The sequence below is a fragment of the Melopsittacus undulatus genome, chromosome 8 (genome assembly GCF_012275295.1).
Source record: "Melopsittacus undulatus isolate bMelUnd1 chromosome 8, bMelUnd1.mat.Z, whole genome shotgun sequence".
Classification (NCBI taxonomy): domain Eukaryota; kingdom Metazoa; phylum Chordata; class Aves; order Psittaciformes; family Psittaculidae; genus Melopsittacus; species Melopsittacus undulatus.
In genome coordinates this window covers 17,745,637-17,769,095 of record NC_047534.1, presented here as the reverse complement: position 1 = coordinate 17,769,095, position 23,459 = coordinate 17,745,637, and the positions used below count along the sequence as shown (strand labels likewise).

Sequence of the window (23,459 nt, the reverse complement as noted above, 5' to 3'; positions counted from 1 at the left end):
TCTGGCTGCCTGTGAGAGCTCAAGCAGGAGCCCAGTGACAGCTCCATCACTCCCAGTCTGCAGCCAGATGGGGAAGTGTGAGATGAGTCCCCAGGGCCAGGTCTCCTGCCAGCAGCCCTGGGACAGTCGCCAGGACAAGCCAACACAGCTGAGTGCTCCAGCATCCCCCACCAGAGCCTGACACCCAGTGCAGCTTCCCACGCTTTCAGTGAGGCCAACAGGCTAACCAACAAAGCCACTGTGACAAAAAAAGGTTAAAATTATGATCTTTAAGGTCCCTTCCAACCCAAACCATTCTGTGATTCTATGAGAAGAGAGGCAGAACATATCACAAAAGATGTGCTCTGTCCAAAGCGTTCCCTATGATGATGTCCTTACCCAGCTTCTCCATCACCCCAGCAGAAGCGAGGGGAAGGTCTGGAAGTTGAAATTGGTCCAGAAGACGCTATGGAGATGCTGTGAGGGCTGGAGCAGCTTTGCTCTGGAGCCAGGCTGAGAGAGCTGGGCTTGTTCAGTCTGAACAAGAGAAGGCTCCTTAAGGGGAGACCTTAGAGCAGCTCCAGTGCCTAAAGGGACTTTGGACAAGAAACCTGGAGAGGGGCTTTGGACAAGGGCCTGTAGGGACAGGACAAGGAGGAATGGCTTTAATCTGACAGAGGGGAGACTGAGATGAGCTCTCAGGCAGAAGTTCTTCCCTGTGAGGGTGCTGAGGCGCTGGCACAGGGTGCCCAGAGAAGCTGTGGCTGCCCCACCCCTGGCAGTGTTCAAGGCCAGGTTGGATGGGGCTTGGAGCAACCTGGTCTGGTGGAAGGTGTCCCTGCCCGTGGCAGGGGGTTGGAACTGGATGAGCTTTAAGGTCCCTTCCCACCCAAACCAGCCTGGGATTCTGTGATTAAACCAGGGAAAGCCAAATCCTGCACACCTCTTTCAAGCAACTGCACACACCCCTTCAGCCTGTGCTTCCCCTTATTTCAATGTGGGAGAAGCTGCTTCCCAGGGCAGTTCCCAGCCCAGTCTAGAGAGGACGGAGTCTGCAGCTTATCCAGGGGAAGGACAGAGGAGTCACTACACCAGCCACAGCAGAAACCCAGCAACACAAGAGAGACAGCAAGCAGCAAGGGAAAAATAATCCTAAACCCACTACTCCTGTGATCCAAAAATGACCCCAATAACCTCACTACAATTCCCCAATGATCTGAGCAGGAAAACCTCCTGCACATGCCTCGGAAAAGCCTGAGGATGGTGACTCCCCAGAAATGTCCCGTTTCTGGGAGAAAGCAAGCCCTCACCCTGCCACAGCATTCAATCAGCTCTCAGAGAAAAGCCAAACACACCCTGCACTAGTCCAGTTCCCCTCTCATTCATTTTCCCAGAGCCAGGCTCCTCATGGAAAATGGGAAGGAGAACAGGTTAAGGCAGGGAGCAAGGGGGAAGAGGAAGAGGGGCAGAGCAGCAGGGACCCTGCCTGCTGCTGCAGAGCTGGGGACTGGTGCCAGCCACATGCCCTGATACATGAGGCCATTTCCAAGCTCAGAGGGGAACAATGTGTGTCCCAAAGGACTCGGCTCCAAAAAGCAAATAAGGATTCAGAAAAAGATGGAGATGCCAAATGGCTGCTCCTCCTGCAGAACATTTCACAGGGAATATTGCAGGGCTCCTCTATACCTCCAGTCAATTACTTCACTACATCAACCAAGCAAAGCAAGATCCTAATTCTGAAGGTTTGGGGAAGAACAGCTAAATGAGGTACTGGGATTAGCCCAGGACTGGCAGAGGATGGCAGGGAAAGGGGCAGGAGTGCCAGAATATTGCAGAGGGACACCACTCCCAGATCTTCCCTCTAAGATGTGGCTTAGCCAGCTCCTCCAAGGAGGTGTAACTTAGCAACCTGACCTTAAAAACTCCACAAAGGTTTCTGATGGATTCAGGAAAATGAGAGATGCTGCAAGCCAAGAGGAGCAATTCCCCACCACAACCTGCTCCTGGGCTGGGGCGAGGGCAAACATGCCTCTGGCTGTGGAGGAGGATGAAGGTGCTATGTGCCTCCTCCTCCACATGGCCTCTTAGCACCAGTGATGTTGCAAAAGGTAAAACAAGAAACAAAGCACCATATCAATCCCTTGAAACAGCTGCAGAGACCCAGCTGGGGGCAAGGTGACTGCCACAGAGGGACAACACGTATCCCAAAGAGCTCAGAGCCCTCCAGAGAAGATGGAGAAGCAAGGGCAGGGCGACCATGTCACTGCCATCCCTGTAGAGCCTCACACCACTTTGAATCCATGCCCTGGGTAGAGGCAGAGCCTACTCCTACAGGAAGCAGAGCTGGATCATGGACACCCCAAAGTCCAGGCATGAAGCAAGGCAGGGCTGTGCCTCAGCACCCCGGGTGTGAGTACTGCTGCTGGAGAACATGTGCCATGGGGAATCTCTGGAGGCAACAGCACAAAAAGGATGTGGAGCTGTTGGAGTGAGTCCAGAGGAGGCCATGGAGATGCTGTGAGGGCTGGAGCAGCTCTGCTCTGGAGCCAGGCTGAGAGAGCTGGGCTTGTTCAGCCTGGACAAGAGAAGGCTCCTGAAGGGGAGACCTTAGAGCAGCTCCAGTGACTAAAGGGGCTCCAAGAAACTTGGAGAGGGGCTTTGGACAAGGGCCTGTAGGGACAGGACAAGGGGGAATGGCTTTAACCTGACAGAGGGGAGACTGAGATGAGCTCTTAGCAGAAGCTCTTCCCTGTGAGGGTGCTGAGGCACTGGCACAGGGTGCCCAGAGAAGCTGTGGCTGCCCCATCCCTGGCAGTGTTCAAGGCCAGGTTGGCTGGGGCTTGGAGCAACCTGGTCTGGTGGAAGGTGTCCCTGTCCATGGCAGGGGGTTGGGACTGGATGAGCTTTAAGTTCCCTTCCAAACCAAATCTGTCTCTGGATGATTTCAAGAGCAGTGATTTGCACAATGTTCTCCTTCATCCCCATCCAGACAGCAGCAGGAGACAAGAGAACTGATTTCTGCAGAAAGGTTTTGCACAAAAAGGAAGCAGAAGGAGAGGTGAAGCAGAGGAGGCTGCAAGTTCCTTAGAAGGTCTTTCTGGACAGGAGCACATGGCAACAGCAGCAGCAGCCTCCAGATGCAGTTCAGTGTGGTCCAAAGCCCAAAGCAGCAGCAGGGTCCCAGAGAGGGCAGGGAGTGAAGTGTGTGGGGGTCATTCTGCAGTGGGGAAGCCCAGAGAAGGATCCTGAGAGGAAGCGAAACAACCAGGTAAAACACAAAGTGGCCTTAAAAACCAAAGGCCAAGGATTTAGGAAGAGTGGAGCCTTCACAGGGCACCCGTGTTTTCAAACTACCATCATTTGCTCGGGAAGCCTCGTCAACTGTCAGCAAACGCCTGAGTCACTGGTACTTTTCCAGTGACCCTGTGAATTGCAGAAGTCAGAGAAAATCACTGAGAAATCTTCCCTTCACATTCAGAAAACACCCAAACAGGAAACCTGTTTTGGTGCCCAGTGTTCGCATCAGAGTTAAGTTTCCAGCAGCCAACAAAGAGCCACACCAGTTCTCATCACACAGGCACTGAGGGGTGACAATCACCACCTCCTTGCAGCAGGACCTTCCCCATCTATGAGAGCCACATTTCTACCAGGAGAGATGAGCAGCCGAGCCCATACTCATCATCTGGGAGCTGAGAGGAGGCAGGAGCATCCCCTCCTGCTGTGGCATAGGGCACAGCGGTACCCCTGAGCAGGAGGGGTTTGGCTGTGTCACATCTCCCTCTTCCCAGTCCAAGCCTAGCTTCCACACAACTGTCTTCCTGCTGTTAAAAGGTAACAGGGGCTGAAGAGTAGAGAATGATAGCTGAAAACAGAGAGTCTTTTATCTGGCTGTGAAACACTTTCAAAGCAAAACAAAACCCAAAACAGCATTCAGCTTGCAAGTCCAGAAAAGCAAAGCAGAAAAATAAACCCAAAGCATGTGAAGCTATAAAAATACCTTCCCAGGCTCAGCTGAGAGCTGGTAAATACCATGATTTCCACCAGCTGGGTTGCAAAAGCTTCCTCTCCTGCCACCTCCCTGGCTTGAAGGGCATCCTTCCAACAGGGACCATCACCTGAGCACTGGACAAAACACTACTGCTGAGATCGTCTTCGAATGGACACTGCTGCTCCTGACAAACACAGGACAGATGCTTCAGGCATGAGTTCTACAGCACAGGAAGCACAAAGACATTCCAGACAGTGCTGGGGCTGCTCAGTTTGTTTTAAATCCTATTGTTTCTGCAGCATGACCAGGTTGGTTTTCCAGCCCTTGAGGCTGACAATGGCAAAGCTGGCTTATCTCTGACTACTAACCCCTGGCAAAAATCATTATTTCATATGTTTTGGTCAAAAACCATATTTGTAGTCATAGGCTTGGCCAGCATGGTGCTGTTTTAAACCATTTTGTGCATCCAGAGCCTTAGGCTGGTTCTCATTTCCCTCTGAAGCAGCAGCAGCACAAGAGGAAGGTTGCCACTGTGGTCAAATGGACAGCAAGCCTGTTCAACAAGACAGATTTTTATGCTCCCAGTTTGGATGCTTGGAGAGAGACTCTTCATCAGGGACTGTGGTGACAGGACAAGGGGGAATGGGTTCAAACTTAAACAGGGGAGATTTAGGCTGTATATAAGGAAGAAGCTCTTCCCTGTGAGGGTGCTGAGGCGCTGGCACAGGGTGCCCAGAGAAGCTGTGGCTGCCCCATCCCTGGCAGTGCTCAAGGCCAGGTTGGATGGGGCTTGGAGCAACCTGGTCTGGTGGAAGGTGTCCCTGCCTGTGGCAGGGGGTTGGAACTGGATGAGCTTTAAGGTCCTTTCTAACCTGAACCATTCCATGATTCTGTGATGATTCTAATGTGTCACAGAAACATCCCTAAAAGAAGTGGCTTTTGGTGAAGGAATAATGGATGCTGCAAGGAGCTGGAAGCAGAGCTGGGAGTAGAGCTGGGAGTGAAGACCTCCCTCAGGAACTACTGCCCTCCCAGGATGGGGGTTAATAGGTGGGCTGAGGGTCCATCCTGTAGACTCACAGACTGGTTTGGGCTGGAAGAAACCTTAAAGCTCATCCAGTTCCACCCCCTGCCCCAGGCAGGGACACCTTCCACCAGAGCAGCTTGCTCCAAGCAAAAGTCCTCACCCATATGGCTGCCTCAGGTGGGCAGCGAGGGCCAAGGCTGCTACAGCCAGCTCACCGGGAGCTGCTTATTCCCACCTGCATTCTTCCGACCAAAAAATGCACACTAAATATATATTTCATAAATCTGTATAATTGCCAACTATTCCTACTGTAGAAAACAGATTTTTGAGGGCTAAAAGATAATTCTAAAAGTATTCTTATCTTTGCATTTGAACTATTCTGAACAGAAGTCTCCTGCTTTTTCTTTGCTCTCTGAAATTTCTTCTCCAGGGTCCAGAAAAAGCCTCCTCTATCAAGCCATTCCCCCCTCTCAGCCCACCTCTGCTAGGAGAACATCACCCAGATGCTCCCCCAGGAGCAGCCAAATGCCCAGCAAGAGCTTTGGAGGAGATAACCCACCCAAACATCCTCACAGGAGGGTGACACTGCTGCTCTGTCTTCCGTTTCCCACACTCACATAGTGGCCAGGTCAGGGCTGGTCACTTTTAGAAGGTCCTTCAGTATCCGAGGTCAGGTAGAGGGATGGGTCCTCCAGGGTGCTGGATGAATGACACTGTGTGCTCAGACCCCTCTAAATCATGATAGCATCACTTCCCTGCTCCCCAGAGCTCTGCCCACTGCCCCATGACACTCTTGTGCTCCACCACCACCATCTTCATGGAATCCCCACATGTCCCATTCAGCTCAACATCTCCCTAAGGCACACGAGGGAACAAAGCCTCTTCCCTTTCCCTCCAGGTAAGTGATGCCGATGTAGGTACTTTGATGGCTGTCAGGAGGGAGCCAACCCCTCCATCACTCCCCTGTGCCTGGCAGGGTCCCTTCCACCCCACTCCCTGCTGTAGAGCAGCATTTGATGCATGGTGCCCCACACCTAAGGCTGAGTAGGGCACCCAGGGACAATCTCTGCTCAGAAACCTTCCCCCTGCCAGCCACCACATTTAATAGAAGCTGTTAAATTTACATCTGTCTGAACTCTCTTCCTTCCCCCTCCTCATGCGCAATTCCCACTGTGTATTGCTGGTGCTTCTGTTTCCTACCTGTGCACCCACCCAGCAGTGACTCAGTGCCAAAACACCGGGGGAAGGAGGAATCAAACTGTCTTTCTAGCAACCATGATTCACAGGCCAAGGCTTCCTGCTGAAGGAGATGTTTGCTGAAGTCATGCTACAGATGTAATTCTCCTTAATGCCAGTATAACTTCCCCTTCCTCCTGCTACCCCATCCAACTACTGTTACAAAATAAAGGATGACAATCCATTACTTTCTGCCTAATCCAGGCAAAGATTAACTTCAGCTTGTGCAGAAAATAGCTCCCAACCTCCTCACCCATTCCAAAGATTAGCTCTAAAAGCAGGCCAGAAGCGAAGCATGAAGGAAGAACACAGGGTGACAGACACATCCTGTGGCTTTCAATAAAAAAGGGCCCAAAAACCCCAAAAGACAACAACAGATGTATCTTTCCAGCCTGCCAGTTCCAGGAAGTTTAATTTTCCCACCCAGCTCCAGCACATGCAGACAATTCCATGGGAAAGACAGAATCCCAGACTGGTTTGAGTTGGAAGAGACCTCAAAGCTCATCCAGTCCCAATCCCCTGCCACAGGCAAGGACACCTTCCACCAGACCAGGTTGCTCCAAGCCCCATCCAACCTGGCCTTGAACACTGCCAGGGATGGGGCAGCCACAGCTTCTCTGGGCACCCTGTGCCAGCGCCTCAGCACCCTCACAGGGAAGAACTTCTGCCTAAGAGCTCATCTCAGTCTCCCCTCTGTCAGGTTAAAGCCATTCCCCCTTGTCCTGTCCCTACAGGCCCTTGTCCAAAGCCCCTCTCCAGGTTTCTTGGAGCCCCTTTAGGCACTGGAGCTGCTCTAAGGTCTCCCCTTAAGGAGCCTTCTCTTGTCCAGGCTGAACAAGCCCAGCTCTCTCAGCCTGGCTCCAGAGCAGAGCTGCTCCAGCCCTCGCAGCATCTCCATGGACTCTCTCCAACAGCTCCACATCCCTCTTGTGCTGTTGCCCCAGAGCTGGATCAGGACTGCAGGCAAGGTCTCCCCAGACTACAATAGAGGGGGAAATCCTCCCCTGACCTGCTGTTCATGCTACTTACAACCACAAGAGCAGGTTTTTGAGGAGCACCAAGCAGCAGAGATGACCAGAAGCAAGGCATCACTGGCTCCCATCAATTCCCATGCAAACCTGCTGGTGCCCAGCACCACAACCATGCAAGGGAGGATGGAGGCAGCAGCCCCCACTGACAGCAGGGCTGTGGACAGGGTATTGGATGCTGGAACTGGGAACACACCCAGGTGTCCCCAGTGCACAGGAACCCCCATGGAGAACCAGGATCTTCTGGAAAGGCCCCTTGTAATGACATACTTAATGGGGAGAGAGATTCCTTTTCCATGCTGCTCCCCTTTCTGATAGATCACAGCCACACTGATGCAAACAACGGAGGAGAGCAAAGCCAAAAAGCCTCTTGAGGTTTAAACATACAAAGCCCAGGCAGTTTAATCAAGCAAGAAAAGCTAAATGTCATTTCCTCCCATGGCACTGCCACTCTGCTCACAAACACAACCCTTTACGTCTGATAGCTTGTCATCTTGGTGACACACCAGGGATGCAGTTCACAGCCCGGGGGAAAGCTGACGCAGAGCAGAGGGGAGGAAGACTCTGGCCACCACCGAGGGTGAGAGGCAGCTCAAAATGCAAGAGCCCCTGAAGTTGCTTCTCACATTCCTGCCCAGCCATGCAAAGGAAACCACTAAGTTGTGCAGGTGCCATGTCCTGTCACAGGTAACAGGAACAGACACTCAGCACTGCTGCAACACAGCCGTGGTCTGAGTCACTCGTACTGAATTTAGGACTCTGTCTCCAGCTCAGCCTGGACACAGCACAGAGCACATCCACCGAGCAGCCATGGACATCATTTATTCCTTATAAATAGGTTACAATGATCTGTGGCAGCAAAACTGCCGATCCAGCCACCCACATGCTTCCCTGCTGGCCTTTCAGCAGGGAGGAAGGTGTCAGCTCTGGGCAGTTTGAAATACAAGTGCCACCAACACCTTGTTTAATAATCTCAGGTGGAAACTTCTCAACCCAAAACATTTCTAAGTTCTTTCCTTGTTTTCTCTTTTAAAATACACAGGTACCATCTCATATTGATGTGTCATTTGGAAGCAGGAAGGTTTTGTTCAAAACACATCCAAACCAAAGAGTAAATTCAGTCAAACTAACAACCATGCACAAGACCCTCAGTGCCCCTCAGGGATGCCCCTCGGGGGGGAAGTTTTACCTTGTGTGAAAAGTCTCTCACCCAGCTCAAGCAGCAGGATACAGCACGTGGGGAAAATGGTCCATGCACATTTGCTGTAGGTGGGTGCACAAGATGCCCCCGTCATCCAGCAAGGCTTTCCTTAGCTCTACACTCCCCAACTGGCTCCTTGCTCCATCCTACCAGCTCTCAACACCTCCAAGCATTTAAAACAGCCAGCACCAGTTAAAACCCCCAAGACTGGGACTTGGAAGGGGTGGGCTGAGTCCCCAGTGCCATGTCCAATGTGATACCAGGTAACTTGGTGCTGCTGTGACACAGTGGGATGATGCACAAGGCATGAGCACTCCAACGGTGGGACTGTTGAAAGGCCATGCTCTAAGCCAGGAGTGGAAGACATGCTGCCAGTTTTCATCTGCCTCACAAACCCACACAGGATTTATTCCCTCAGTGCCTTTTTCCAGCCCCAAAACTTGCCAGTTCTTTCTCTTCCCTATCACAACCATGTGATGGAACGCAGATGTGCTGCCAGAGCTGAAGAGAGATATTTAAACATCCAAAACCAAGCCTGACCCTGCCAGGAGAACACTGTCCACCACCCCTCCCTACTCACCCACCTTGAAGCCCATCCACTTACACAGCAAAGGAACACGGATCAGGAAATCAGGGTGGGACATACCCACGGAGGAGGGGAGGTTACAGCTCCCCAGTGCAAAGAGCTTCCTACAAGCCCCTGTATGAGCTCCAACAGCAGCAGGGACACCAGAACCCACCTCTGCTCCTTCTGTGAGTGCAAATCAAGAGCATCACACAGAGATTATCTAATGGCATGGGCAGAACAGGCCAGGAAACTTGGATTTTTTATGGAATTTTTAGATAATTTAACACCCTGCAGCTAACTCTGCTTGTCCTCTCCCTGGTTCAGCACAAGCCAAGCACCTCTCCTCCCCATTTCCCAAGCTCAGCTTCCCTGGGATTCACTGCAGATTGCTCCACTGACTCCACCCAAGCCAGGAAAAAGCTCCTCTCCTGCAACCTGACTGTATGCTTTTCACCCCCCAGACGGCTGAGGGTCTTCAGTTCTGCTGCTTCCAACACTCAAGGTCTTGCCCAGGAGAAGGACACAAGATCCAAAACCAGCCACAAATCTCTCCTTCCTCTCCCCCCGCCCTGAAGATCTGTTTTTCCATAACTAGGAAGTGATCTCCAGATCTTTGATCACATCAAAGCCCCTCTGCAGGGACGGCATGGGACTCTGGGGACCACAGACTTATCACAGAATGGTTTGGGTTGAAAGGGACCTTAAAGCTCATCCAGTTCCACCCTCCTGCCATGGGCAGGGACACCTTCCACCAGACCAGGTTGCTCCAAGCCCCATCCAACCTGGCCTTGAACACTGCCAGGGATGGGGCAGCCACAGCTTCTCTGGGCACCCTGTGCCAGCGCCTCAGCACCCTCACAGGGAAGAATCAAAGAAGGAATGTGCATCAACCTCTTGAAGCCAAGTGAGCAGACCTATCCTAAAACAGTACTGGGCCAAGAGAGAAAGCCAGTATATCAAACAGCCTCTGAGTCCCTGCCTAGAGGACAAAATACTTCCCAAAAGCCACCCCTGGACAGTATTTGGGATTTCTAATGATGTGTCATTTGCCTTAGAACCATAAAATGGTTTGGGTTGGAAAGGATGTTAAGATCAGCTAATTCCAGCCCCCTGCCGTGGGGAGGCTGTCACTGCTGCAGGTCACAGCTCCCTGAGGGAAGGACTGGTGTTGTCAGGGGGGTCTGCTGCCAGCACTGCATTCAGGCTGAGACCAGCCCCAAGAGGCTCCTTGAGAAGTTCTCCAAGAACCATGAACTCTGTCAGTGACACTGGATCCTGATCTTCCAACAGCACTGCAAGCCCCTGGCCCTCGGCCAGCATCTGCCAGGCTTGCTGGATGCTAAGCAGCCTTGGCTGAGGACAGCAGCCAGGAGAGGTGCCAGCAGACTCCTGAACACTTCCAACAACCTCCCCCAGCCCACTCCCAGCAGAGCACCACTGGTCTCCCAGCCCAGTTACAAGACAACAGCCTTCCCCGATGTTCTGATCCACTCTCAAAAGCTGCAGGAACCCAGAACTGGCTGCCCAGACCTTCCAGTTTTAAAATAACTCACTTGATGAGCTGTTTTGTAGAACCTGACTCTTCCCCTCATTATTCCTCATGCCAGAAGCAGATCCTCTTTACCAACACACAGAGAGCTGGGCACAAGCACCTTGAGGCTGACACCATAAGATAACACAAAGAACAAACCCCAAGAAGCACATCCAGGCCCTCCTGTCTTTTGCCCATGGGCACCTTCATTCAGTGCTGCAGAGAAAACCCCATCATCCTGCACAAAGCCATGCAGCTCCAAAGCCAGTCAAGCTGATCATCTGGTTCATCCCTCAATGCTTCTATCAGACTGGAAAAAGTTACTGCAAATAAACCATAGAATGGTTTGAGCTGGAGGAACCTTAAAGCTCATCCAGTTCCAACCACCAGGTTGCTAGACCAGGTTGTGCCAAGCCCCGTCCAACCTGGCCTTGAACACTGCCAGGGATGGGGCAGCCACAGCTTCTCTGGGCAACCTGTTCCAATCTCTGGCTGGTGTGCTTACACTCCATCCCCACATCCTACAAGCTGCGTGCTGGGGACACTCTGATCCCCACTATGTCACACCTGGAGCCTCTCAGCCCCTGGAGATCTGACTGTCCAACTGATTCAACAACGTGAGACAAACACGCCATGCTACTGTTCTTCCATGTACAAGTTTGAGCCCTCAGTTCCCAAATCCACCTTGCACACATTGCTCTATCTGGAGGTGTAGTTTGAAAACACAGGCAGATTACTTAAGAGCATAACCACACACCTGCTAATGTCTGTGAGGTCCCCCAGGAATGCATGAGGCCACTATATTTAGAATTTAATAACTCCAGTTAGTGCATCCTCCTTGCTGAGGACCTGCCCACACTTGATTGCTGCAGCCCCAGGGGACCACAGGCCTCTGGCAGGAGTGGTGGGAGCCCGACTGGGCTGAGCCTTGCCAGGGCCATGACATGGCTCAGACATCACTCTACTGAGCTTGCATCCAGGATTTCCAGTACTTCTGTGCACATGGAAACGAGGGGTCTGAGCCACTTATTTCCTTGTTTAATTTGACCCTACTAGCATGAAGAAATAAAATCTAACCAGATTGTTGCTCAGCAAAGTGAGAAAAAGCCTCATCTAGAGTAAGGACAGGGTCAGATGTGGCAGGAGATGCCTTTTGTTTGCTTCTGGGTCCCTGCCATGAAGTGTTTGGCTTCCTGGCTGTCAGCAGCCAATGCAGCTTAGGTCAGGGGGCTCAGGTGGGGCTTCTCAAAGTACAGACACTGGAGGGGAGAACAAAACCACTAAAAATCTCAAGCAGCTTGGGTGGAAAGTGACACTGATCTCACAAGCATCCTGTGCTTCAATCAACACATTTTTACTGCCATAATCAACCATGTGCAATCAAGGGAACGTGCTCAGGATCTGCAGGTGCACTTGAGCCCTGGGTCTGGGAGTGTCGGGATCCAGAAGCACTGTCTGCACACTCAGAGCCAACCTCAGTTGCTGCACAGCACTGGGGCAGGGAAGCATGGCTGCTGCATCTCCAGCTTGGCCATGCTGCACCAGCCGGGTATGTGCAGAAGCTTCTGCTTGGAGAAGGCATGTCCAGCAGCCCCACACAGAGCCCCACACAACATCCACAACGACAACAGCACAAACCACACTCCTGCTCTTAAATAAGTCCTCACTCAGCATCTCCCCAGCAGATTTGGTACCTTAGCTACCCTCCAGAAATGACACTTGTGTGACTAATGCCCCAGAGCTAGGAAGGCACCACAGAATCTCCCATTAGATAGGAAATCACACAATTCACTCCAAAACCCAAGGTCCAGAACAGTAGCAGGCTATGCAAGAAGGATGATAGGTGTGAAGCCCCGGGAGCATCTCCTCACCCCCCTCATGCCCAAGCCACATACTTGCTCTCCATGTGGCACTTGGCCTCACACCAGCAAGCCTCATGGACACACACTGCGCTGGACAGTGCATGCAGAACTTCCATATGCCCATCACACTGGCACAGCAAAAACCAGAGGGCAGAAACCAGGGTTACTGTCTGCAACGCCAAAGAAGAGCAGAGCAAAGCTCCTTGCTCAGCCAAGGATGGTTTTGTGTTTCCGGAGAAACTGCGCCAGGCTCCAAGCGAGTGGGGAAGAGGCAACCGAATCCTTCAGCCACCAAGTGAGGAGGGGAGACAGCAACAGCAAGTTGCATGTCTCAGCAGCAGCATTGGAAACAACAAGAGGGGCTTGGGCAACAGACCCCCAACTTCTTTTTCATCTGCCGATACTTCAATAACCTTTAGAGGGCATGAGATGCTCAACACACAGGGAAGGCAAGAGGGTATCATGGTGCTATGTTTCCCTCATGTGTCCCCACACAGACCCACATCCTTCCAGCAGCAAGGAGTCGCCGTGTGCAGGTCAGCAGAGGGTTTGGGGACACACACTGCTCAGGCTCTAACCCTCTGTCTCCCCATGAGCCCACACAGAGAAGGGGAAAAGCACCAAGTGCTAGCCATGTCCTACACAATGCTTGCCATTCCCTACACACTGCTCATCATTCCCCAGGAGAAGTAAAGCTACCCAGGCACCCAGGAATTTGCTTCATTGCAATAACTGTGTTGACATGCAAACCAAAAGGATGTGTGGGGCTGGCCCTGCTGCTTCCCACCACAACCCCAATCACCTCAACAGCAGCACGCTCCAAGGGGACTTCCAGTCCACCCAGTACCACCCATCCCCATCTCCATCATGTTCCCCTCATCAATCCACCCCCCAACTGAGCTGACAATGAACAGCTTGTTTGCTGCCAGAGAAGACCTTTTTACATTGCAGCCTGTCCTGAATCACCGCCAAGACCCCCCCCCCCCAACCAGTTCCCTGCATGCCAGGAGGCTCCATCAGCACCAGGCTCATCCCTACCTGTGAAGCCACATCTTGTGCCTTTTCAGACCAGGACTTGGCCCACAGCAGAGCAAGGGGCAGAGGGAAGAAAGGGCAACTGCAGCACAACCACCTCCTCCTCCAGTCAGGAGACAGTGCAGCGGCACTACACAAATGGCCAAGGCAGAGGCAGGCAGATACACTTGCAGACATCTGAGGTGCAACACCGATACCTGGGACGTGCCCTGGGCAGGGACATGGATGCCAGGAGCCTGCTGGAGATGTCCCACGGCGATGAGCTGCTCAGGAGCCCCTCAGGACAAAGGTGATGCTTCCTGAGCTCTTTCCATGCCCCCAGCCCCCTCCCCAGTCCCAGGAGCCATAAAGAGAAAGCAAAGCCCTCAGACTACACCTCCCAGCCCGCAGCCCCCTGGGGCACACACGGAGGCGGCACAGGCCACCCTGTACCTGCACTCCAGGCCACTACAGCAGCAGCTCCCGCTCCGCCGGCCGCGCCGCCCTGAGCGCAGCTCCGTCCTCGACTTCCTCAGGCTGAAGTATTCCGTCAGCTTCCCAAAGGAAGCCATAGCCCCCGCCTGTGTCCCTGGGCGCCGCTCCCGCCGCACGCTCCTGCATGCTACATCCCGACTGTGCTCGCTACTCCGCGGGCTCTGACAGCCCACGGGACCAGGCAGGGAGCGATGTGACCCAGGCACGGAGCAAGGCAGGAAGAGCACAGCCAGGAATTACTTGTTAGAGATTCACAGGGCGCTCCACGGCGATCCCTCACATTTGGAGGGTGGGGAGCTCTGCCTCCCTGAGCCAGCTGCAGGCGCCGGACTGCACGAGAGCGGCTGGCATCCGCGCGCCTAGATACTGCGACGCTGCAGAGCTGAATTAAGGAGGAGGAAAGAAATAATACTACTACTAATAAGCATTCCCAGTGGAAAGGGTCCCTCAGTAGTAATGGCACAGGTCTGTCAGCCCTCAAGGCAAGTGGCCACTTGGCAGAGGAGGTGGCCCAGGGTGGCTGTGGTGGCCACAAGCCCCCACAAGCCTCAGCCGGGCAAGAGGATGCTCTCCGGATCAGAAGGTGATGAGAAATCCCAAGGAATCGGCTGTTCAGATGGCTTTCCAAAAGGTTTGTTCTTATGCCACAATAGGTGGAGAGGATCCCAGCTCACTCCTCTTGTGAAAGAATCCCACTCGCTTCTCTTGCGGCTATTCAGAGTTCAGTTTTTCCCTCCCTCCCTGTTTCCAAAGGCATAAGGCACCTCTCAGCCTCCAGCAGCACCTCCCCATCACGATTTTCCAGCCTGTCACCAAACACTAGTCGGAGATCATCTGCTTCCCAGGCTCCGGCACAACACCTTTCTACAGCAGGCAGCAGAGAAAGGGATGCTCCAAACCCAAAAGGAAATCCTACAGCCAACCTCCCCTGGTCGGGAGCTCTCAGCTCTGCATCCTCAGTGCCTGATGCCAGCTGGGCGGGGGAAAAACACGGGCTTCAGAAAATCCACCCCCACACACACCCCCCCCCAGCCCCACAGAGCAAAGCCAGACCAAGTCAGTGAAGCCCGTCCAGGGCAGGGGTGTGTGACGGGACTCACACGCCAGGGACCCTCGAACACAGCAAACAAAACCAACGTTAACCCAGCTGGCAGAGCTCCCCCTGCATCCTCTGCATCCCTCTGTTGTGGATGCCATGTTAAAACACACACAATCCCCTTTCATTGCTATTTCCCTGCTTAGAGCCATCCACGGCAACCAGACTACCAGCACCGGGGGAGAGCGGCCGCTGGCGAACCCCTGCTGTGCGCCATGCCCGGCCCCCCTCTCTCCCCCCACCCCCCTTCTTCCCTCCTCCTTTATTTGCTTCCCTTTCCTCTAGGCTCCGGATCAGCTTCCAGCTCGGAATTCAACAGCGGATGGGTTCGCCCCACGGTCACTGGGGCGGGCGGCTGGTGACTCTCGGAGCCAGTCACCATCCCTGCTGCAGTTCCTTGGGGGGGCGGGGGGGTGTGTGTGTAATTCCTCTGATCCCGCTCCCAGCAAAACTGACCCAACCGGTGCAAACCTGCACAGGAAACGGGGAGCTGATGGTACACAAGGGGTCCCCAGGTACATAGATAGGTTCACGGACCTCCAGCACCTTCTCCATCCCATTCACACATCAGGAGGGAACAGCTCGGGCTCGATCCCCTCTCACAGATGGGGACAATCAGCTGTCTACCCGCTGCTCAGCACAACCTCCCCTTCATCTCCCACCTTCTGCCTCCGATGGGCTCCACCGCTGCCGGGGAGGGCTCCAGGGCGCTTCCTGAAACGGGTCCGTTTGCTGAGAGCGGGGCTGGGGCAGCGCAGCGTGAGGCTCCTCCGGCACAGCCTGAGCCGCTCACAACGTCGGGACGGTCACCCTCTTATCTCCCATCGGCTCCCCGTTACCAGTGAAATGCAACACGTCAAAGGAGGTCAGAGGAGCCGGAGCGGAACGGGCTGGGAAAGCAGCTGGGAGGGGGGGGGTGGGAACATAGAAGCGGGAGATGGAAGGGGAAAACTCTTGTTTCCCTGCTAGAGAGGGAAAGCACAACTTCGGCTTTGGGAGCAGCTGGGGTTCAGGCACACACATGCCTTCAGAGGAGGGTACCAGCACTTACCCGGCAGAGATGATGTTACTGGCTTCTCAGTTATGCAAAGGCAACAGGAGAGCGGCTGGACCTGGCAGCAGCAGGCGTGGGGAGAATGAGCAGGGTTAGCTTGAATCCTTATCTTCTGATGGGAGAGAATGGGAGCAGCGATGCTGCCCCGGGGATTCTCCTTCAGCATTTGCAAAGCAGTTTTGTTTAGGAACAAAAGGGCAATTTGGAAGACTCTAGGACAAACAACTGGAGGATTAGCCAGACTGACAGACACTCCACAGCAAGCCATCCCTCCCCAGTACAACCCACATTCCAGGTTGGATGGGGCTTGGAGTAAGCTGGCCTAGAGGAAGGTGTCCCTGCCCATGGCAGGGGGTTGGAACTGGATGAGCTTTAAGGTCCCTTCAACCCGAACCAGTCTGGTTTGGGATGATTCCTAACACCCCTCCTAGGTGAGCAGGAGCCACAGCTCTTTGCAGAGTATCAGGCTTTCTGCAAGGCTGTGAAGCTTCCTGAGAGCCAAACAAACAGCAGGAGGCTCTGCCTTGAAACTCGTGCCTGCATAGCTGGGGGTGGTGGGATTCAAGGTACCAACACCTGAAAGCTCAGACAAGTCCATAAACACGCTCATCTGTCCTCAAAAAGTGATCCTCCCAACGGGACTGCTGTCCCACAGGCCCCCTAGTGCATCCCAGTCCCTCATCTGGCTAGAAGCAGAACCAGCATGACCTCCCACATCTCTCCTCTTTTAATGTCTGGTTTCCTCTGGTGACCTGGGGCAAGAGAAGGGCTGTCTCCTTTCCCCCAAGGAAGAGGAACAGCCTCAGGCCTTTTCTTACTGAAGGAATGATGTGGTCAGGACTTCAAGGTAGGGCTGTCACACTAGTTGGTCTCCCAGAGGAGCTCTATGCTTGTTATGAAGCAGCAGAGGCAATGTGCTGAGATAGATTGCTGGAATCTCTCTAATTTCCCATTACTGGTCTGCTGTGATGAGGTGCACAGCCACGCACTCCGGGATGCAAACAGCAGCTTCCCATTGCCACTTCATGGTAGAATGAACCACTCTATAAGTGAAACTGTAGTTCAATTTGCAGGATACATAAACTGATTTTTCTAAGAGGAACTCTGGAGACTGCTAAAGCAGAAACCAAGGCATATGAACCATCTCTGCCAGATCCCCTGCCCAGACAGTGTGGTGGGACATCTGGGCTGCACTGGGAGGTGATGGCCCCTGCTCCTTCCCAGGAAGACTCCTCACAGCCCGTGGTCACTGTGCTTTTGAGGAAACCAAACCTTGTTGCATCCTTGTGGCTTCCCCAGGCAGCTTTTATTCTGATTACACTCCTCAAACGTGGCTAGGCATAAGAAGGGAAGGAGGAAAAGGGAGCTCTTCAAAGCTGATAGCTTCTCCATCCTCTGCTGCACTGCCAGAGGACTCCAGCCCTGTTTCTCCAGGGCTTCAGTGTCACTCCTCCACACCAAGACCACTCAACACAAACACACTTGGCTCTGCCACCCTAGCTCATCTGGGGAGCTGCACCCCAAAGAGTCCAGGTGATGCTCACAAGTACCTAACCACTGGTGTCCAGGGTATGCAGGTAAAATGGAGCTAAGCTGTACTGGGAGTAGACACCCCACTGACAAGCAGAACCTTGGCTGTTTTAAGGCTCCCTTTCCATGTGGCCCTTTCCCAGCCTGGCTCAGAGAGCAGCAGCTGCCACTTCTTTGAGGTCCTCCAGCAATAGGGAAGATGGAGCCCAGCAGGATGCATAAGCAGAGTCCTAGACAGCAGCTTTGAAATTGAAGTGATGACAACAGCAGAACAGTCTAGGAAAACAGAGAGCCTGGCCAGAGGAGGAGCCAAAGCCTGAGCAGCACACCAGGCACAGAGCCTGGAGCAAGAGACATGTCTACCTGCTCATCCTGAATGTCCTGTGGCCAAAGGCAACTGCTCCCAGAGCCAGTTCAGCAGGGGAAAGGACTCTGTGGGTCCTGGCAATGCAGTTCCCATCTGTTGTGGTCCAAGTCTCTCTCCCCCAGTGGGAAAAAACATCTGCTGAGATCCCAAAAACTGAACAAGGGGAAGATTTCCTATCCACCAGGGACAGCTGGTTGGAGAGGATTTCACCTGAGCTGCCTTTTTGTGCCAACAGGGGAGGAACGAGCTTCTCCAAGTTACCTGGAAGTCAGCTGGAAGCACCATGGGGACCTCAAAGGGGGTTGGACAGGAGTTTCCCAAACTCCTGAAAACTGGCCCCTGATGTCAGACATCACCTTCCTGCCAAGCCTTATGGGAATGAATGAAGCCAATAATGAAGAATTTTGATAATCACCATTTCTTTAGAGAGCAAGGTAACTTTTGAGCACTAACTTGACCTGGTCTAGTGGAAGGTGTCCCTGCTCATGTCAGGGGGTTGGAACTGGATGATCTTTAAGGTCCTTCCAATCCAACTCATTCCATGATTCTATGATCCCTTATTTCAAGGGACAAAAGGCACTGTACCAGTCCCTTCAGGACACTGTCATCACACCACTGTGTGAGGCCCTCTCTATCCAGAAGCTTACATTTAAGAGAAGGGCAGTGGGAACAGGTGGATCAGGCCACTGCTACCTCATATCCAGCCCAAGGTATAGCAGCTGTAGCAGCAGCTGCAGCACCCAGGGTACAGGCTGGCTGCAGGATGTTTCTCCAACTCCAGCTCCTGGAATCAGCCACGGCAGCACCAAACACACCCATGTTGATCAGTTCCTCCTTGGACACTGGCAGCATTTGACACCACCATTTTGTGCCAGCTCAGACATTCCGCTGTGGGGCCCTATGGAAGTGCTACATTTAATTTAGCTGTAATAAAAAAGCAGAGTATTCAGAAGGCTCTATAATTCCGCTCTAACTAGGCACTTTGCCTTAATTGTCACTTATATTGCATTACATACAAATTTCAGTGCTGATACCAAGCAGAACCCAACTGCATCAAGTCACTAATTTGCCTGGCGTGTCGCTGCATTACAACTCATTTAGCACAATTACTTCAATTCCAGTAGTAAATCCAGATGTGCTGCCCAAGATACACTTAAAATAACCTTGGTTTTAGGGACAGTATTGAATTACATGGGGAAAGACTTCAAAGGCACATTCCTTTTGTGATTTGGGCCACTCTCTTGGTGGGAAGGGATGGTATCCAGAAGCATCTGGATAGGCTGGAGAGGTGGGACCATGCAAAGCTCCTGGAGTTCAACAAGGCCAAGTGCAAGGTCCTGCACATGGAGAGTCCAGAGGAGGCCACAGAGATGCTGCGAGGGCTGGAGCAGCTCTGCTCTGGAGCCAGGCTGAGAGAGCTGGGCTTGTTCAGCCTGGACAAGAGAAGGCTCCTTAAGGGGAGACCTTAGAGCAGCTCCAGTGCCTGAAGGGGCTCCAAGAAACCTGGAGAGGGGCTTTGGACAAGGGCCTGTAGGGACAGGACAAGGGGGAATGGCTTTAACCTGACAGAGGGGAGATTGAGATGAGCTCTTAGGCAGAAGTTCTTCCCTGTGAGGGTGCTGAGGCGCTGGCACAGGGTGCCCAGAGAAGCTGTGGCTGCCCCACCCTGGCAGTGTTCAAGGCCAGGTTGGATGGGGCTGGGAGCAACCTGGTCTGGTGGAAGGTCTCCGTGCCCATGGCAGGGGGGTGGAACTGGATGAGCTTTAAGATCCCTTCCAACTCAAACCAGTCTGTGATTCTAGGATTCAGAGAAGCACCCAGAAAGCAGAGGTGCACCCATCACCAAACTGTTGGGTAGCAGAGAGGTAGCTGCAGACCCCACCAGAGATGCAGGTGCTGATGCAGTAATTTGCCTGCAGCTCATTAACATCAGTCCCTTTTCAGAGCAGCACGGGATGTGCACACTCATGAAATCCACTTCCCTTTTTGACCCTCTCAGATGGATGGGAATTGCCAAATTATTTTACCTACTTTAAAGACGTTCTACCCACATGCCACACTGTGCAGTTAAATCCCTCCACATAAGGACAATTACCTCCCAAAGCAGGGACATCCCTGGTGCTTGCTCCTTGTTGGCAGCACAAAAACCTAGCTCAGGCTTGCAGGGGAAAGATAAGGGCAGGAAAAAGCAGACAGCAGGACAGCCAGCTGCAGGAGTCACAGGGGCCTCTATAGCCTTACTATAAAGAGCAGAAATTGTTTAGTCCCTCCTAAAAATAATTTATTGAGATTAAAAGGCTTAAAGAAAGTATCAGGCACCAGCAATAATGTGATGGGATGAAACACAGAAAAAGGAAAAACAAAGGCAAGACAGTTTGAGGGCACTGGAGCTGCACCTTACATGTGAGGGTGCTGCCTCTGTCCATCACCTTGGCTCTGCCACCTTACCCATGGGGATCCACCCAAAATTCACTTGATTCTTTCACACAAACCCCCCAGTTCTGCCCAAGGGGAACAAACAGGGCACATGCCATCCCCCCATCCTCAGTCAGCCAGGGACAGACCCAGCTCAGTACCCACCAACTAGAATCATAGAATGGGTTGGGCTGGAAAGGACCTTAAGATCATCCAGTTCCAACCCCCCCTGCCATGGGCAGTGACACCTCACACTAAACCATGTCACCCAAGGCTCCATCCAGCCTGGCCCTGAACACTGCCAGGGATGAGGCATTTACCACTTCTCTGGGCAACCTGTGCCAGTGCCTCAGCACCCTCACAGTAAAGAATTTCTTCCTTATATCTAACCTGAACTTCCCCTGTTTAAGTTTGTCCTTTGTCCACTAAAGACCAACTGTGGCCAAACCCAACATAAGAATTGGAAAAGTCAGTAATGTGATCAAGAGTTTCAGGAAATGGGAAGGAGAATCACTCCTGCAATCACAGCCCAGCAAACTTCATCACTCTGTATTAATAACAATCAATATGTAGCGAGCCGTCTCCGGGCTGGGCTGTCTCAGGACTACGATCAATACAGCTGCCAGTATCCAGCTGCAGCTTCTAGTGCCTACCTGGATCTCTGAGGAGCAGCTCCCTCCCCACCATCAGACCTATGGGTGCTGACACAAGGGTTCCCTTAGCAAGCACAGAAACCCTACGGCACCCCAGTTCCTTCCCCCTTCCCCAAAGCTGCCAGGACTTGCAGTGGAGAAATGGACAGTCCAGAAGAGGTGGGAAGGCATGGGGGGGTGTGCCCAGCTGCCAACTCATGTTGTAAAAACACCCCACTTCTCCCTTCATGGTGTTCTCTCCCCACTTCTCCCAGTGCCACACATACACCACGGTGGCTGCTGTCCACGCCTCTGCCGTAAGATGCAGCTCCAATGCCCTCAAACTATCTTGCCTTTGTTCCTCCTTTTGCTGCCTCATCACTGGGGCAATGAGGTAGCAGCCATAGGCTGGAGACACAGGAATATCATTAACTGCCAGGCCAGGGAGGTCACTCATGAGCAAGAGAAGTCTCCAACCTGTTCCCTTCAATCTCTCTGCTTTCAAGTGAATTATGGATAAATGCAACAACCCCGCTGGGAAAATAATCATGGTGACCTCAAACTTCCCTCTGACTGAAGCCCTTCTACTCATCCTAGAGACACAGCAGCATAGTCCTGAGCAGCTCAGCTCCGCTTCCCAGGGCTTCAGGACCCAAACTGCTCCGGAGCCAAGCCCCAAACCAGTGCTACCCAGAAGGACAGGGGATTTGCATCCTCCCCACTCCCAAAGCAGCACCACATCCCTCCAGGAGCATATGGCTCCTCAGGACCTGGGATACAACCCAGAGGGGTGCAGGCATCCTCAGCATCCTACAAAAGGCGTCCAAATGCACCAGGAAAGCGCATTTCTCCTTCCATCCTTTTCCTTCTCTCACACAGTAATTATCCCATTTCTGCATCAAAGAGTCTATTAAAATCTCAGCTTCTTTCCCAAACAATAGATTAACATAATCCTCTTACAACACAGTGCCTGTTGCAGTCAATGATTGCAAACTTTCAAGCCTGAAGTCAAATTTTAACTTTTCATGTCAAAACTCTGAAGAGCGCAACCATCAGCTAGACAGGGATGCTGGATTTACCCAGCACAAGACTTTCCACTTAAATTAAAGATTCCCCCCCTAGGTTACAGCAATTTAATTAAAACAAAGTACAAACAAACCTCTAAAACTTCCAAAAATACTAGTTGTGAAATTAAAACCCCCAGAACTGCCAAACAGAACCCAAATAACACCCAAGGGGAAACAAATGCTGCCACTTAGCTCAGCAAAACAAAAACAATGACCAGCCAGGGCACGTTGTGTCCTTCAGAATAAAAGCAAAAATATGCAAAGCCCCCACTGGGCAGCACAAAGACACAGATGGCCAATGCCACCAAACGAGAAGCTACACATCGAGACACCTCACCTGAGATATCTCCACAGCCACACAGCTCCAAGTCATCGCTTTTCCTACTCAGGTCCTCACCATAAGGTGAGGAGGGAAAGACCTCTCAAAGAGCTGCTCAGAGGACAGTCACCAGCTCTTTAAGCCCTGAAGTTGGCGAGATCAGCTGTGGCCTCGTGAGGCTCCAGGGAAGTCTCCAACCTTCCAGCTCAAGCTGCTGCACCTCAAGTCAGTCTGCAGGAGCCCTGAGGAACCTCCCTGCTTCCAGACCTCTTCCATACCTCACACTAGGCTCATGCTGCAAACACATGGTCCAAGCCTGACACTGAAACCTTGTATGGCGTGACCAAGGTTTCTGCTGCTGAGGGAAAGTAATGGAGAGAGGGAGGGAGACCCTGCTGGTATCCCACACCCCCTTCCCTCATCAGTGCTTCCCATCCTATCTTCACCTTGCTTTTGCCCCCATAGGATGCAGCCTTGGTACCAGCAGAGGGAAAGTAAATCCTGCAGAGCTGCATGGGCAGGGTGATGGGGACTAGGTGCGCTCAGGGACAGACCTCTGTGTCACACTGTGGGGCTTGCTGGCCCTGTCCCTCACTTGGGAACAGAAATCATAATCTTGGGAACAGAAAACCAAACACACCATCAGCAGAAACATTCCATGCAGCCCTGGGATGAGCTGCTGAACTGGTCTGGTACAAACCAAAACCCAACCCGGTCCACTCAGACTCCCTCAGTGCTCTCTGATGGAGCGAGTGGATGCATCCCATGGCCAAACACTGGACCCTGGCATGAGCAAGGTGGCTCAGTCCAGGGTCTCAGGGTTCTGGACCTTTCCTCAGCACCCACCAGACTGTGAAGACATGCCCTGAGAACCTGGAGAGGACACCATGCAAGCCCTTGCAAAGCATCCTAGGATCCTGCAGAGCCTGGACCATGCAAGGAGAGGCAGCATGAAGTACTGCATGTCCAGGACAACTAGATAATGAAACATATTAAAACCCCCAAACATTTAAGTACTAATTGACCATACAGTTTAACCAAGGGTGTTTC

At 52.6% G+C, this 23,459-nt stretch overlaps 1 protein-coding gene across 5 annotated transcripts in view; it reads right to left on the bottom strand.

The window, feature by feature from the left end:
- The window catches only part of LOC101878352 (ankyrin repeat and fibronectin type-III domain-containing protein 1-like), a 222,179-nt gene that overhangs the window by 166,830 nt on the left and 31,890 nt on the right, over nt 1–23,459 (bottom strand). For 2 of the 5 annotated variants that reach the window (XM_031050261.2, XM_031050262.2), the window contains exon 1: nt 13,888–14,213. The exons of 2 other annotated variants lie outside the window; for them this stretch is intronic. In XM_031050261.2, coding sequence (XP_030906121.2) covers nt 13,888–14,006 — 119 coding nt within the window. In that variant the 5' untranslated portion in view covers nt 14,007–14,213. Of the gene's footprint in view, nt 1–13,887; nt 14,214–16,076; nt 16,188–23,459 lie in introns of those variants that run through there. One more of the 5 variants, XM_031050264.2, reaches the window with a different exon arrangement.